Below are 16,765 nucleotides of genomic sequence, written 5' to 3'. Positions count from 1 at the left end.
CATTGTGCAGGAGATGAGGAACAGTCTATTAGAAATGTTTAAAATAAGTAACCCTTTAAGTGGGTGCCTTAAAATTCAGGCTGGCAGCCACAGTCCTTTCCAAACTAACAGCAGAAGGTGATCTAATAAAAGATATTCCACAACTTAACAGGGTATATTTAAAAAAGAAAAAATGGATTAGTACTCACTGCTGCAGACGTCTCCTGCTTGGAAGAACTCTGTAGTTAATAAAACTAACCCATAATATGAAAAAGCATTGGAAAACCTGCAAGGAAGAAAATGAGAGAGGAAGTCTCAGCTGGTCAAACCTATAGTAAACAACATGAATCAAAATTGAACCCACTGTGTGAGGACTTCCACTAAGTGCTACCTCAAAGCTATTTCCTATCAGCATTTAGAAAATGAAAGGGCAATTAGATTGAGAATGCTAGTGATTGGGTGGTTTAATAAATTACAGATCAATACAGGCTGGGATATTTTTTGAGCAGGAAGTTGCTGTATTTTAGTGATACTGTAAAACACCTCCATTAAAAACCATTTAGAATTGTGCTGGCACCGAGCCATTTATATTTCCTCTTACCATATAAACCAGAGTAACAATGTGGTCCATCTAAAATGAGGCGTAAAAAGGTCCCTCATTTTTCCTCGGTCTTCCTGTTGAAAACAAGCAGAAGTCAGATGATCAGGGCACTCACAGGTCCTGGACTGGAAGATGCAGAGCGACAAGGGGTAATAGAAGACACAGTACTATGTACTCAGGTTATCTCATGATGGGCGTTTGCTTTCAGTTGAGGGCTCTTCAGGTTGTGGGAGCCACACTGGAGCTGGGTTCCAACTAAAGTATTCCTCTGCCAAGGGGAATTCTCCAGGAGCATAATGTTACCAAAACCAGTTCATGCACAGGGCACACTACTCCTCCACAAGGAAGGTGAGGATCTGTCAGAACAAGGTGGAGCTGGAAAGAGGTAGAGCATAACTTTGCCGATCCACAGCTGGCCCACAGCCAGCTCCCGTAAATTAGAGCAGTCCCTCAGGGCTACTGATCTAGGGTAAGGTACTGACGAGGGCTACAAGCAGCCCTCCTGCAAGCAGACTCCTTTTAAGCTGCCTGGTTCTTAGAGAGTGAGTGGAGGGCTCAGCCCATACTCTTGTGGTTAGGGAAAAGTACTTTCCCGCCCCACCCTGAAAACAAAACCATCCAAAACTTGGAGAGTGTTCCTGCACAGCCCATCAAAATTACCCTGACTGAACCAAGCACTTGTGAAATGCACAGGAGCTCAAATCCTCACTGATCCAGACCTTAGAAAATCAAACCTCCATCTCTGATTAGTAAGACGCTGTCATTACCAACAGGCTCCTGCCTAGCTTTACAATTTTGCTCTTGTTCAAATCCGCAGGTCTCCCTCTGCTGTCCTTCCTTGCTGGCTAACTTTGTAACTTTCTTTTCTTATAAAAATCTGCTCTTTGTTCTGTAAATGCAGAGCTGCTTTATATGTTGACAGGAGTGCTGAAAAGTTGGTCATATAAAGCTGAAATGAAAAACAATCCAATGCAATTCATACAGTAATATGCAGCTCAGACTGAATTACTCCATGCATTAGGACTGAATAGGAGCTTGCAGCTTTCCCACTCCAGAAAATCAGGATTAGATCAAAAATGACGTACAGCTAAAGAGTCAAATTCCATCTTGTCTCATGAGTTTAGATCTGGGAATTCTGATCTGAGTTCTTCGGTAGCCTCAAGGTTTGATTTTCTTTAATAATAGGGTCTCAGAGTGAGGTTAAATAACATTAATGCCCACTTTAAAGGTCCTTTTCACTTTCAGGATTTCCATGTAAATAAATATGAGAAACTAACTCCTCCTCACTGTGAAAGAGGCATATATGACCATCTCTCACATTTTTTTATTACTGGTTGAGATATTAAAATTAAACTTAACATTGATTATTTGCTTATAAAATTAAATATGAATGTAGCACAGTTTCATTGTATCCCACGTTATTAGTGTGCCTGTTACCTGTACATACCTGTCTGGAAATAATTAATTTTCCCAAAGGCATTGGAGCTCCATTTTCTGTTGCTATCCGCTTTAAAGTGGCAATTGCTTTTCCTTGATTTCCAGATAATACATCATACCTGGCACTTTCTGGCAGCCACTAAGAGAGCAAAGCAGATCACACACACAATGGTGTCAGAAAGACAGCAATAAACAAACTGGGGATTTTCTTTGTGGGCTTACAGTGGGAAATCTCAGTGACTCCAGCAGACTACTCGCACAAAAAAGGATTACAGAACTGATCTTTAACAATTCAGAGAACCATCTTTCTGCCAAATGTCAAACTCCTCATTAGGCTTTAAGAAACTGCAAAATCCTACTTTCAGCATAAAGTCAGAACTCCAGTCTAAAATCTTTCCCTTCTGTTACCTTGGTTTTATTCTTGAGAAATGTTAGGCATTTTTGCAGGTTCTTTACATTATACCTTATCAGTAGGAAAGGCAAAGTATCCAGGGCAGATAACAAGATGCTCTAGGCATTCCAAAATCTGCATTTTTAAGCTCCTATTAAAAACAAGCATGTTAGCACTTGTATAACTGGAGGTATTTCTGAAAAACAATGTCAGTGGCTAAGGAATAATAAGAGCTGCTAAACAACCTGACAAGGACATGTATCTTTGAGAAGACTGAATGATTGGCAAATATATTACCTAATAGTGCACTGAAGCTCAGGTTTAATTCATATACATCTTATTTTAGAATTTGACCTGCACTATGCAGATTTTACCCCTGATTTGAGTGGATTTTTTAAGTAAGTAAGTGGACAGTAATTATGAAAGTTATGATTTTGACAAAATAATTTGAAAATCTAAAGAGCAATCAGGGAAATATAGCAACAGCTTTTAATAAAATGTTGATTCCACTGAGCTTAGTTGAAACAAAGTCATTAAATGGAGAGGTTTCCAGGCCTGATTTGGTTTCACAAAATTCCAGCCCACCATTGTCCTCCAGCAATTACAGTCACATAAACACAGCTCTCACTGGAATGTTTTTACTAGCACCCTGTTGAAACAACAGCATTTTTGTCATTATTTCAGACGTTTCAAAGAAGACATCAACAGAGAGCTTAAAACTGTCACGATTTCCTTCAATCAGGTCACAGAATCAGGTAGAGAAATGCTAGATTGATGGAACATCATACATTCATCTTTGAAAGAATACCTACAAAACATAGGACAGCGAAGAGCAAAAGTGGGAGGGCAGAAAGAATGAGAAGCCACCGCCAGCCAAGAGTGGGCATCACCAACACTGCTAGGAGGACTTCAAACACAGTCCCTATGGCCCAAAAGACCTGCCAAAGGGAAAACAAACAGTCACAAATGAGAATAAGAGTGCTGTTAAGGCCTCCTTCTTTGTGACATTCCAAGATGCGCTCTCTAGGGACAGCTGGAGAGAGAAATGCCAAAGACATTTCAAATATGCACCACTGTATCGAAATAGAGTCCAGACATTTTAAGGGGATTTGTTTAAATGTTGCAGAAGCTAAAATGTTCACTTCTGAAACCCTAGCATTGCCTTTCTCTAGACACTCATGTTTAACTGTAGGTAGCTTCTCATAAGAAATAGACTCATCACATGGTGTTTCTTAAGCAAAATGGCTGTTAATGTATCTGTCTATGAGTATTATTCCCAGCTACCACCATGAGATTTATGGTATTTGTTTTCCTTACCAAAGCCACAGAGTTTGGCCTGTAGATGAAAGAAGGAATTGATACCTTCTTAGCAAATAATGGAGCTGGCATCCTCTTTATCCTACCCATGCAGGATTATTCTCCTTTAGATTATGAATCTGCTTAGCTCTTTATTTAACACTCAGAATATATTTCTAACCTAGGGTTGCTCAGAGGCAGCCAAACTGTGGCAGAACAAAAGTGACACAGAAAGGAGTAATTCATCTACTGAACTCTATTTAATCCACTGAATGTAGGACTAGCCAGCAGATATCTTAGAAGACTCGTTTTGCATTGAGAAGCTGTTTCAATTTGGTGAGGTATTGCACAAGGATGCTCCTTCCAAACTGACTGGTGCAGACAAGTAATAGTACTGTTCTCTGACCCTTCAACCATCCACTAAAGGGCTGCAAATTTTGCCTTAAAGTATTTATAAGGCAAAATTCTGCTCTCTGTGACTTTGATACATTTGGATTGAATATGGGGAGCTGAATTTAGCCCTGCATTTACTGAACAGCCAGTTCTCCACTATCCATTACTGAGTTGTAGATTAATTTCACCATGAAATTAGGTGATACCCAAATGCCCGCCCATGTGCTAACAGCAGTAACTTACACAGCACTGGATGCAAGTTAATTTGCAAAAAGGCATATTCAACAAAAAGAGTGGAGCATTACATGAATGCTTCATGCTGCTTTTGGACCTGAGCTAGTACTACTGTATAAGGTTAACCTTGGCTCCACACTAACTTGGACAATCAAGATTTGACTGCAGCTATGTGTGAGATTTCTTGTCAGTAGGATTGAATGGATGTAACCAACAGCAGAGTTTGTCCCTCTAGGCACCAGTATGCATAGCTACACTGCTCACCTCTATTAATAAAATGCATTTTGCTCTGGCTTTCATTGGAAGGAATTCAGCATATAAGGTTACCCTGTAAAGAGTGAACATTGAGAAAAATGTCATGTTAGCACATTAAGAAAAATGCTACGTTAGCACAATGACAGAGGTTCAAACATTTTGTTTGCCTTTTATTAAAATTGTCAAACCCATAGTAGTAATGCAAAACCCTTCCTAGCCCTCAGAGTCAGCAAGACAGTGGACACTGGTTCAGACTCCCCTTTCTACATCAGAACAAAACCCCTTTAGTTCATCATTGCAATGGAGGACAGAATTTGCTCTGTTCGTGTGATTTTGTAACCCTGTAGTTGTTAGCTAAATGTAGCAGTTCTTGATGTGTATGTTTTCTCAACCCTGCTCTGGACTGGGACAGGCATTATGCCCATTATTTTCAGTGTGGTCCATCAGCATTCAACACAAACTCTTGCTGGGCAAAGTATTTCTTCAGGGCTTCACAACTGGCTCAGAGAATTTCACATCAGTCTACTCTGCCAAGTTTCAATTCTCCAAGAGGTGAATACTTTCAAGGTCTGATCCTGGTACTGGTATAAAATAATTTGCATTCTTTTATTGTGGGAATTAAAAAATAAATCATCTAACTCTGCAGAGGCTTTGTTTCATGACTGTGCCAAAGAGTAATGGTATAGCTTCTCTGTGAGTATTTCCTGAGGATGAACACAAGGGCCAGCAGCCAGTCAAGGCTCTCTTGTCTTCTTCAAACCGTCTGGTAAGACTTGTTGTTGTTTGCTCCTACTCTGTTTGCATTCCATTGACTCATCCTGTTTCTGCCTCTAAACTCCTTAGGCTTTCTTTGATGTTTGTGACAAAACTCCTACTAACTTGACAAATGGCGGATTGATCTCTGAGTAGCTTCCCAGAACTCAGTTCATCGAAGTAGAAAGTTGCACACAATATTATATTAGATCAGTGATTAAGAGAAGAAGGAAGTAAAATCACACAATGAAATGTAGAGCAGTCCCCTATATATATCGCAGCAGAAAACAGGAGCTGATTAATGCTGTACAGAACTGTTTTCTTAAGAGAATACTCCATATCTTTGCAAGTCTGGATGTTGGCACTGTGAATGAATAGTCATACTCAGCGTTAGATAATATCTCACAGAAAATTCCCAGAGGAGGCCACAGCTTCTCAGGTGCAGCTCCTACTTAAGTATAGACAGAGGGATATCTGCTATAGTCAGTTAATTTATTATTGCTGGATGCTTTCTTTTTAATAGCACCTTTCTTAGAAATCTCTCTCTCATACCCATTACAGAATATACAATTAAAAAGATACCCATGTCATTCCACTGAAATTCAGCCACTCATATCCAAAGTTACATAGCTTACTTAAGGATATTAGAAAGGAGCTACTTTTCCTGCTTCATACATATTTACTCCTCTGTCAAAGGAATCGCTATTAGGGTTGGAACAACAAACAGACTCAGCAGCAATGGAATTCACTCTGAGTTCTGTAACCGGCTCTTCTTTGTCTCTCATTAAGTCACATAGCCTTTGTGCATTATCCACCCCTCTGTAAAATGGCGCTAGCTGTGCTGTAGCTGTTCTGCTGGGGCTCTGTGGAACATCATTAATATGTATTTGCAGTACAAGGCATTATTAACTCTGACGCTTTGTCTTTCTTGTTCTCCTGCCTCATTCCAGTTGTGCTCAGTTGGAACTGCATGGCAGAAACCGCCTCACTGTTGGTCAATACACAGCACGCTAAGGACTTTTCAGTTTTACATACACTTTACACTTTTGTGCAGCTTCTAAAGGTGGGCAGGAGAGCAGTAAAAGAAAATTAATAATACTGTGATGTTCCATCTCAGCACTGAATCTTTTAGCTGGGAATGGCAATAGAAAAGACAGAATATTGACTGGCCTTGTGAAGAAGTCTATGAGCCATCAATCAAAGTTAGACTCTGACTACTCCGAAATAGCACCTCCATGGGGCAAAATATCAATTATTAATAAGGATAAAAGACTACACAGAGAAAGAATGGCTATATTCTTCCCTTTACATTTTTAATTAAAAGCCTAGAGCAGAGTTATTTATTCCAGGTGGAAAATTTAGAGACCCCCCTCTCCAGTGAATGGAATGACACGTTAATACCCTGATGCTGCCTTCTTATTAGGAATGTGTCTGAGCCATCAATATATCTTCAGTGCTCCAGGTTTAGGCTGTGTGGTTTTGGAATTTCAACTCAGGTTCAGACGTGAAAGTTCAGGCTCTAACTGAACAATAATCTGCAGTTTTACCATCAGGAGTCAGGGCTCAGCTCTGCCTCTAAATGCTAGTATTTAGGTCATGACCTATCTTGCAACAAGACCATGTCGTCCCTTATGGACTCTGCCAATACAATCTAGCAATGCAGTGTTTAGGCACAGCTACAAAATGCTGTCTGTTGTGTTTTACCCACTTCTAGGTGGGCTCTTTGGGCCTCTCATTTTCACCAGGGTTTACCTGAGGGAATGAGAGAAGCTTAAAAGGCCTTAAGGCATATAACATATTACATTTAGGAGCCCAGCTTGTTCACACAGAAATCATTGTAAATCTGATTCACCTCAGTGATGTATTAGGCATCTTCAAAGCCTTCTCAGAGTTCAATATATAAGTTCCAAAATACTTAGAAAAAAAAAAGGTTTTGGGACAACGGAACAGAAGCATGCCTTCAATTTGACATAAGCATTTTTAAAAAAATAAATAGAACAGAGAAAGCTTGGACTTGCGAATATTTACTTACGACTGAGGCACTCCTCCAATCCCAAAGCCCACCAGGCCCCTCAGCACCAAGATCCAGCTATACACTGGTGCAAAACCACTGAGGATCCCATAATAGAGCGTCCACAACACGCTGATCTTTAGGCCCTGTATTTAACAAACAAGCATGAGGAAAAGAAAGTCTCTGCTGTAACACAAATTAACAAAATGTAAAGTAGAGCTTCAAACTTCTTTTATTTCATGGGAGGTCAATTCTGGCTCTGCTTAATTCTGCTTCACACATCTGGACTATGACATTTGTGAACATCATGCACTGAAACATCCACACTGTAGAAATATTATTCTAGTAGGAGCTGAACACTTACTGTTTTTCTCCCGTACTGGTCTGAAATGTTTCCCCAGAGGGTGGAGCTGGACATCATTCCCACAAACACCACCTATGAAACACCAGAAAAAAATCTTCCCCTTAACAACAAGACAAGTGAAAATTTCTGTGTGACAGCAAAAAGAACACAACTTCACAGTGAAACTAGAAAATTTCAGCTGTAACAACAGAGCAAAATGTCCAGGTGTTCTGGGTATAATTCTTTTGCAGTAGAGACTATTCAAGATAATTATTCATATAGTGGGATTTTTCAAAAGTCACTCAGCGTTAGCCTAACTTCCCTTCCATTGACCTGAAAGGGAATTTGCTATTGCCTGGGAATGGGGATGAGTGTCAGCAGACTGTTCAAGCCAAGGTCTCTCAGCTTCTTCCAGTGGTGGGCCCATTTTCGGTAGTTGCCTTGCTTTTGTTGAGGTCGGGAATCTAAACACAACATAAATAAACTGAATTTCTGCCAGGATACTTGTCATCACCTTGCCTTTATCTTACCTGTTAATTTGTTAACTACTGGATTAGATCAGTGCTGAATATTTTTGAGCTTTTGATAAATGTAAGAAAATTAATTAAAAGAAATGACTGGAGAGCACAATTTGCCACTAAATGGAAATCATTGTCTTGTTTCTGGGTTGGGTTTTTTTTTCTGAAGCGTTTTCATAACCCACAAAAAAATTTTTCATCTGCTTCACAGCAAGGCCCGACTGAGAGTTTCATAGCATTACTGAGGGGACAAGCAAGTGAAGACAGGAGCAAGTGCCTGGGTTGGAGAGGGGAAGAAACTAGGCACCCCTCAAGTCAGCTTTGCAATTAAAAGATCCATCCAGTGACAAACGAGTCTGACACTGGAACGTGCACTCTCTTACTATACACATTGTGAGTCCAGCCCTGGAAGATGCTGAGTTCTCCAGTTCCAATGAACATATTCATGACTAAAAGCTGAGCAGTGTTGCTTGAGGTCTGCAAGACAGAGCTGTTCTAGGAGCCCCATGCTGATGCAGTACTTCTCAGCCAGCTCACCTCCAGTCTCCTATTGCCATTCTCAGCAGGTTGTCTCAGATTTGAATGGAGATCTTACAACTTTAGAAAAGTCTGAAAAAAGACTGAGGTGTCAAATATATTGTACCCTCTTCAGAGGTGACACCAAAATGTATAGTTTATTCTGTAGGTGGAGAGAGAAATGAAATCCTGCCCAGTAAATGTAATGGCAAAACGCAAGCATGTTTCCCCCATCAGCGCATTAAAACCATAGGAATTTTGTCTGTGAAAGAAGTGCATACTGAAGCAATAAGTGGGGTAAGAAGCAGTTCTGTTTATCAAAGCTTTTGTCTGATGTCCACTGACCCCTTCTCCTTCTGATTTTGCTCACCAATAATAAAATTGTGCTGAGCTGAAAGAAGGAACAAGACCCTCCTTCAGATGGGCTGGCTGCATTCAGGTATGGGAAAGGACATAATCTTAACTGACTTAAATCTACTGAGCATTTTGACCAGTTTAGACAACAACACAAATGGCATCAAAAGCTAAAGGAAAAAGAAATGTAGGAGTTAAAGTGCATGCCGTACTACAGTGGCATATGCTGAGAGAAGGGTCCCAAAACTAGTTATCTTATCCCTAAAGGCACTGCATGTTTCCAACATCATAGCACCATACTTAGAGGTGGTATTATAAGAGCTCTGCTTGCAAAGATCACTGGATGATCCACCTCGAAAAGCGATTGCTTGCTCTCTCTCATGGTTCCCAGTCTGTCTATGTACAAGCAAGCTTAAGTGTGGTGAAAGAGAAAGATTTTCAAGGAAGATAGTAAAAATTGACCAATCCTTTTTTTCAGTTAATCAAATGGTTTGAATTTTAGGATGAGTCTGAGTCAATTCATATATTTTCCTGGAAATTACATGAAACTTTGAACCTGAAAATTGCAAAATTTCCTCAGTTCTCACTGAGTTTCATTTCTTCAAGCTCTGGCTTTCAAAAACGAGTCCTATATTCTTCCGAGCCAAAGGCAATCTGCAAAGGCCATGAACAGATTTAACTTTGGGATATAAAGCATAACGTCTGAACAACAATGACTGGAAAAACCTTACAGAATATAGGAGCTGCCAGTTATTTTTTCCTACCGATGTGAGCAATGCAACCTGCCAGCTTGGTAATCGCCACTCACAATGAAGCTGAGGAGCTAGGATACTTAAAATCATCATTTCCATAGCATCTGCCATCTAGAAGGGTAAAAAAGAAACAAAAATAAACAACTGCCTGAAAATTAGGTTGACATAGCAGTCAGAAATATACCTTCTTGAAATTAACCTTGTTTCTGCTCTGTGCCATTCCCACTCTGTAGGTGAAACAAAACAGTTATGTTTGCAAGGTATAGTGGATGTATACAGTGTAGAGAAAAATGCAACAGGTGCACTTTTAACCTAATTTCTGATTGTCATAATATTTAGTAACACTGGCAGAGAGAGGATTCAAAGAACCAAATCAAAAGTTATTGGTGGGTGATTTCGAGGAGGCTTGTCTGGTCAGTCACCCAGGTTCGTTCACTTCCATATTGCATATTACAGGGATGAGCTTTCAACTCCTTTACACACAGATTCAGTCAGAACTGTTTATTACCTTATAACTTACTCCCTTTCTCCCTTACACGCTACTTCTGGATTTGTGTCAAATATATTGATAGATCATCTGTAGACCAAATTCCACTACTGACTTAGGATCTAAACCACAGCAGATTGTAACCTTATACATAAATGATAGCTGGTAAATACAGGCTCCGGATATCATTACCCTAAAATACACCACAGTAGGTGTAACATATAGTGCTTCAGAAATAGCAGAAAAAGTGAAAACAAAGCCTGTCTTTCTGTTCTTCATATCAAGGTTAAAATTAGAAGTACTGGGTTGCTGTTCACCTGAAACTGAGATTACAATAATACTAATACAGAAAACAGAGACTGTAGCTAATGGGATGAATATGGTAAAATCACTGCATGAAAACTGAGATCTGCATCTGTAGGAATAGCCTAGTATCCTTTCCATTTGAAACAAGCATTTGAAGTAGAGAATCAAAATGATTTTTCAAACCCTGATTTATAAGAACTTCAGAGACAGAGAAATCAACCAGTTATTCACCACCCCCACATAACAAGTTTGAGTCCACCTGTCATTTCAGAATTTCAAGTAAAATTCCTTCTTTATGGTACAATTATCTGTTTGGAGACTTTTTGTTGACAGAGAATGGCTATATTATTTGAAATCACTGAGATTCTCTGATGATCGTGCAATTGACCTTGATAACAATTACTTGCCCATGCTAATCCAGTAATAACAGAGAGCTTCCACTGGAACTTTCCAAATCCAATGGCTTCCACCGCATCTTCCACCATGAAAGTATCTAGAAAGAAAACAATACTAGTGCAGAAGTGTATTCCTTTCCTAGTAAGAGCCATCCCTTGAGGCAGCATTTTCTGTGAATGCAATTACTTATTAACTGGGTAATCTACTGAGATCTAAAATATATAACAGAAAGCTACTTAGCTTTTATACAGTTCCTACTCAGGAAAATCTCTATGTTCTTCAGGAATTGTGCTAAAGCCAAAATAATTCTAAATATTCCTAGAACATTTTATTCACATAGAAGTATATCAGTGTATTACCAATGACTCCAGCACATGTTCAGCCTATTACTCCTGGGAGTGACTCCACCAGCCACTGAATTGCAGCTTCCTCTCGTGAGAAGTATATGAGCTGTTCAACAGCACATAGCAATACTATGCAAGTGATGGAAAGTGCAGGAGAATATTTTATTGCATGGAGAGTCAAACTGTAATTATTTGAATCAAGAATTTGTCCAAGACATGTATCTTAAAACATATTTTCATTAAAAATGCTGACAGTTCTTGTTTCCCACATATTATCATGACCTTATTACTTTGTTCTATCTGAAGAAGCTGAGATACATCAAATTCCTTTGCTCAAGTGCAAAATGAAATATACAACAAAAATAAATTTTGATACTCAAGTTGTTTAAATCAATTAAAGTCTCAAAGTTTTAACACTTCCAGCAGTTTAAAAAGTACTTTTGCCAAAGAAAAGCTTTATCTAGCTAAGAGTTGGACATCCTCACAAAGCAAAAGACAGAAACACAAACCAAAAGGAAATAAAACAAAATCTAACTGATAAAACAAAGCAGAGGTGTCATAAGACCCCAGGTTGTGACTTTAACTCAGGCATTTGATGTGATGGCACTGAAGCTCAGCATATTGTGCTGTTGCATCACTTGCACTTTTTTGGGCGATGTGCCAACTGAAATTCTACATATATCTGCAGACTCGCACTGGTGCACTGAATCTTTTGAGAAACTCACTGAGCTCACTCAATGGTATTCTGGCTTCCTATTGTATCAATATGTTAATAAATAAGTCCCTGGGAAAATAGTCATCCTACAAAATTTTAGTATGCCTTGTGCTGAGACAAAAACAACACTTCTCATATCTTCTAAATTGGTGTTGCCTTCAGGGCAGTCAGCACTTCTCTGCTAGGCAGAAAGCAGAGGCTGGGATGTACATTCCTTCTGTCTCTCTTGTCCTCTAGGCGAGGAGGAGACAGGAACACTGCAGAGGCTTCATGCTCACCCTTGAAGGCAAGCCACGTGTAACTGCTCCAGTAAACTTGGCGATGTTTTAGTAGCACTGGTCAGTTCTAAAGGAAACTAAGTTAAACCTCCTGTATGAAATAGGTGGTGACAACTGGATACCCAACTCCTTAAAAGGGTCTATTACTGGTAATACAAAACCAAACACATAAAGTATCCCTCAGAGAACAAGGTAACTACATCATGATTTTCAGGTGTAACGTAATTTGCCTGTGTTATTGTTTCCTTCTTTCGTCTGGGGATCTTTAGCTTCTCTAAACCCAGTGTATTCAGCCCGCTTGCAACATGACTGACATGAAGAGGCCACACCTTTCTCCTTACAGGAAAATAAGAAACCTACTCACCATCAGTTGGGTTGGCAAATTCTTTTGGCACTGCAGCTCCATCCTCTAGCTCAATAGGCTCTAGCTCTGTCCGAACACCCTCAATCTGAATTTCATGTTCTCCTGAAATGACATCCTCATCCGACCTTGAGCTTTCCCCAGTGCGGCGAAACTTGACCACCCTAAGAATACAGAAACAAGGATTAATACTTTGGTGAGGCTTTTTGAGGTCAAAGCTGTGCTTGGTTAGTCTTGAAGCCATATTTGGTCAAACAGCAGCAAGGTTTCTCCCCACACTCCTGTCTCCGTTTCACCTTCATGGAGAATGCTGTGACTTTTATTTGTATCTGCTTTTAGATATGTTATCCTGTTGGTTGCTACTGGCTTTGGAAAAACAGCAGAGTACATTGCTATGTGACAGAGTTATCATTTTTGTAGAAAGAATATAGTTACCATGCTAACTATAAAGTTATAAAAACATACAGGTTATAAAAATGTGACAAAATTATACATATTTAATGATAACCATGTTTTGTGTACCTAGACTTTTATTGCAAATTAGACATAGCTGTGTCATTGAATTTCAGGTGTTTTGACCTTGTAGGAAGAGCCCAAATTCAATTTTTCACATTGTTTTCATAAGAGTGATTTGTGTCTTAGGAGAAGCAGAACTCCTGAAATATGTCAGATTTTTAAACATTACTTAGTGAGTAAGATTCATATGATAATTCAGTGAATTGACTGATTTTTTCCCATTATGGTGATGATTCTGTGACTATAAATATGACTGCTTTCATCTCTTGTCTTAAAGTCTTTAATATTATGTAATTAATTAAATACCTGTATTTTAAGAAACTATTTGATTTCCAATACTTGGTTCATCTGTGCATTTTTTGAATCTCTTAGGTAATGAGGAGGGACAGAATAAGAAAGTGAATCAAATGATACTTCTTTTTTCATTAAGCCCAAGTCAAAACTGAAGAGTGTACCTGCCTGCCAGTTATAACCGTGGCATATGAGATGATGATTGTCACATGAGTGTCATGCTCATAGCTGTCTGCATTTTATATAATTTCTGGCACTAGCTGAGAGATAATCATCTAATCTCTGCAGCAAGGCCACAGAGAGAGTAAGACCTGAAAACAGAACTTTGCTAAATTGACACAACTTTCATGTTTTGGTTAGAGTGATTTTGTGCAATGCTTCATATAGATGAGGTCCATTTTCCATTAATTAAGTTTCCTGTGACCAAACAAAGGTTTTGGAACAGATCTACCATATTTAATGTAACAAATTTCTCAAGCTTCCTTCACTTTACCTGCAACATCAGCGTAAATTTTTCACCTTGGCAACTGACAATGTCTTGGACTTCAGTGAAATAGTTTTTTGGAACAGATTAAATTAGTCTTGCTACTATCTATTCTGACTTCCAATACCTTAATTTTACAATAAAGATAACCAGAGAGCCTCTTGAACTTCAGTTTAATCCTTTGTTTTAAGGGTCATCAAAACTAAACTATCAGCATCCTTGCCAACTGCAGCTGCAGCAAACTGACATGCATGTGTGACATTTCTAAAGGTGATCTGGAAGACTTTTCGTATTTGGCAAGACCTCAACTCTTATTTTCTCTTACAGGTGCTGATGACACAATCAATACTTAATATAAGGGCAAAATGATGAGCAATCTACAAAACTCCTGTAAATGGATTTTGGTCCAATGGTGGACAAGAGGATGGAGGAATGAACATCTCAGTCACCCATGGGTTTTTTTACAAAGAGAGAAGTCCTGGGCATGACCAGCCATTCAGTCCAGCTCAGGATTTCACTGTGGCAGAAACATAAAGCAGAGGGATACAAAACATTATTATTTTGTTTTCTCACAGTCCTGGCACGTGTATTAGTTCCCTAACCACATCCCATCTGGGGAATTGCACATATTCACTAATGATATTCTGGCAGTAACCTGGAGAAAGAGAGAGAGAAGTACAGTGACCATTTTGTGAGGTTATCACTCATCTTTGGGACAGCCTGCTTTGCAGGCTGTTGAGGCGTTTTGGGATGATTTTTTCAGGTAAACAGGGCATTCCAAGATCTGTGTGGGGCAAATATTCCTTGTACTACTTTAGTAATGCTTTCATCTACAGCAGGAAACCGAAAGCTTTTCTCTGGCCTTTATGTCTTGGCGGACAAACAACAGTCACACATTTTGTTTTCTAAGCTAACATTTGAAGACCTTAAACATAAGAACACAGAACAAAACCCCAAGCCTCTTTGAAATGAACAAGAAAACTACACTGACTGTAGTGAAACTAGGGTTTATCTCACATTCTGATTCAGGGTATGCAGAGGATCCTTCACTCAGTTATAAGAAAAGACAAACAAACCAATCAAACTCATCTGAATTCAGGTTCATATTTAGTTCCATTGTACTAAACGCTCTCGTGTTAAAATTATCACTGAAGATATAATCCTTATATGACCTACAAAATACACACCGTCAGCAAACAAACACTGAAATTTGTATGCCCATGAGATTACTTTTTTATTACAAAGGGCAATTAATATCAAAGTACCATTCGTATCTTATTTGCAAAGTCTTTACAAACACCTGGTTTAACTATACAGGAAGTAAACTTTTATGTTTTTATTTTTTTAAAGGAAGACTATTACTATAACTTCAGCAGCCTCAAAGCCTGATGCAAAGTTCATTGAAGTATATAGACACTTTTCCCCTAGATTTCAGGAGGTCTAAAGTGCCATTCCTCCACAGGATTATGACTGAAAACCATTCATACAAACTATGCTGGTAACTGTTCAGCGTCCTAGTAAGCCACAGGCAAAAATAAACTTGCCAATAAAATCCTTCCTGACTTTAAAGTATGTGATCACAACCCCCCTGTATTACTGTTTCTTATTTTGTAGTATTTGTTGAAGTAGACTTTCAGAACTGACCATTTTGGAGATGATGGTTCCAGATGCTATGCAAAGGCAGTGACTGATCTGAAAATTGTAAATGCTTCAATGGCAATCTGAGTAGAGAGCTATCTGGCCACATTCCTCATGATAGGAAATAAAAAAAATATGTTTATGATTTAGGAACCTATGAAACAAATTGACACAAATGAAGAAAAAACCACACAGTGATATTTACTGTTCCATACTTGCAAAATTCTTCACAGCTGAGACATCTCAGAGAGCTGCATTTGTTTGCAAGATCTCACAGCACCAAATATGTCTAATTAGACCTACACTGAAAGGTACTTTAGAACATTTTTCTGTGTTTTGTTGTTTGGTTGGTTTTTCTTTTTAAAAAAAAAAAAGATTGGGAAAAATGGCCTAATGAAATCATGTCTTATTCTTTTTCCTGACCAGCTGAATGCATCCGAACTAAGTATTTGAAAATAACTGGAGTTCATGTCCATTTTTCCAACTTATTAGAAATGTCACGGGACAGTTTGCTCTGTCATTGACATAAGCTCATTAATATTCAAAATCAACTTTAAGCATTTATTCCCTGCCTTGCAGAGTCAATGACTTATAAACAGGAATATGTTTCAAAGCACCTGATAATGGAGCATTAGGAGAAATGCACTTGTTTTTAAAGGAAACATTTTGCATTCATGAAAAGGAAAGGAAATACTGATGTTAAAAGGCAGCAATGCTTTTATCACCTTTTTGCACAGATCCAGCAACCACATCCCAACAGCAAAGAGTTCCTCACAAATAACAGCATTTTCCTCGTGCAGCAGTGTTTGCTTTTCCAAAACATACAGTTAGCAAATATTGATGGTACTCACTGCAAACACACCTTTGCAAAAAAGGTTCTGATCTGCAATCAGTTCGCGGCACGAAGGAGGAAGCTGAGGAAGATGCCTTCCCTAGCACAACGTTATTTACAGATGCAATCCGCCTTGCAAATGCAATAGTAATGCTTCCTCTCAAAAAATCTTTTGGCACTTCCACAGTTTTATTCCACCCCTCCTTTATTTCTACCACCATCAAGTTCATGCAAAAAATAAAAATTGAGTGAATTTATATAACAAATGGATCCCTGCATGCCCC

General features: G+C 38.9%; 1 protein-coding gene across 3 annotated transcripts in view; it reads right to left on the bottom strand.

Moving 5' to 3' along the window:
• The window catches only part of SVOP (SV2 related protein), a 29,791-nt gene that overhangs the window by 9,075 nt on the left and 3,951 nt on the right, over positions 1-16,765 (bottom strand). For 2 of the 3 annotated variants that reach the window (XM_052797362.1, XM_052797363.1), the window contains exons 3-12: positions 12,724-12,884; positions 11,034-11,119; positions 9,846-9,944; positions 7,715-7,786; positions 7,372-7,496; positions 4,596-4,659; positions 3,221-3,346; positions 2,028-2,156; positions 581-654; positions 189-265 (exon numbers count right to left, since the gene is read on the bottom strand). In XM_052797362.1, the coding sequence (XP_052653322.1) occupies positions 189-265; positions 581-654; positions 2,028-2,156; positions 3,221-3,346; positions 4,596-4,659; positions 7,372-7,496; positions 7,715-7,786; positions 9,846-9,944; positions 11,034-11,119; positions 12,724-12,884 (1,013 nt within the window). The remainder of the gene's footprint in view (positions 1-188; positions 266-580; positions 655-2,027; positions 2,157-3,220; positions 3,347-4,595; positions 4,660-7,371; positions 7,497-7,714; positions 7,787-9,845; positions 9,945-11,033; positions 11,120-12,723; positions 12,885-16,765) is intronic. The other variant, XM_052797364.1, reaches the window with a different exon arrangement.

The sequence above is a fragment of the Harpia harpyja genome, chromosome 9 (assembly GCF_026419915.1).
Source record: "Harpia harpyja isolate bHarHar1 chromosome 9, bHarHar1 primary haplotype, whole genome shotgun sequence".
Taxonomy (NCBI): domain Eukaryota; kingdom Metazoa; phylum Chordata; class Aves; order Accipitriformes; family Accipitridae; genus Harpia; species Harpia harpyja.
Note: the sequence above shows the minus strand (reverse complement) of the source record. Positions and strands in the feature narration are given on the sequence as shown.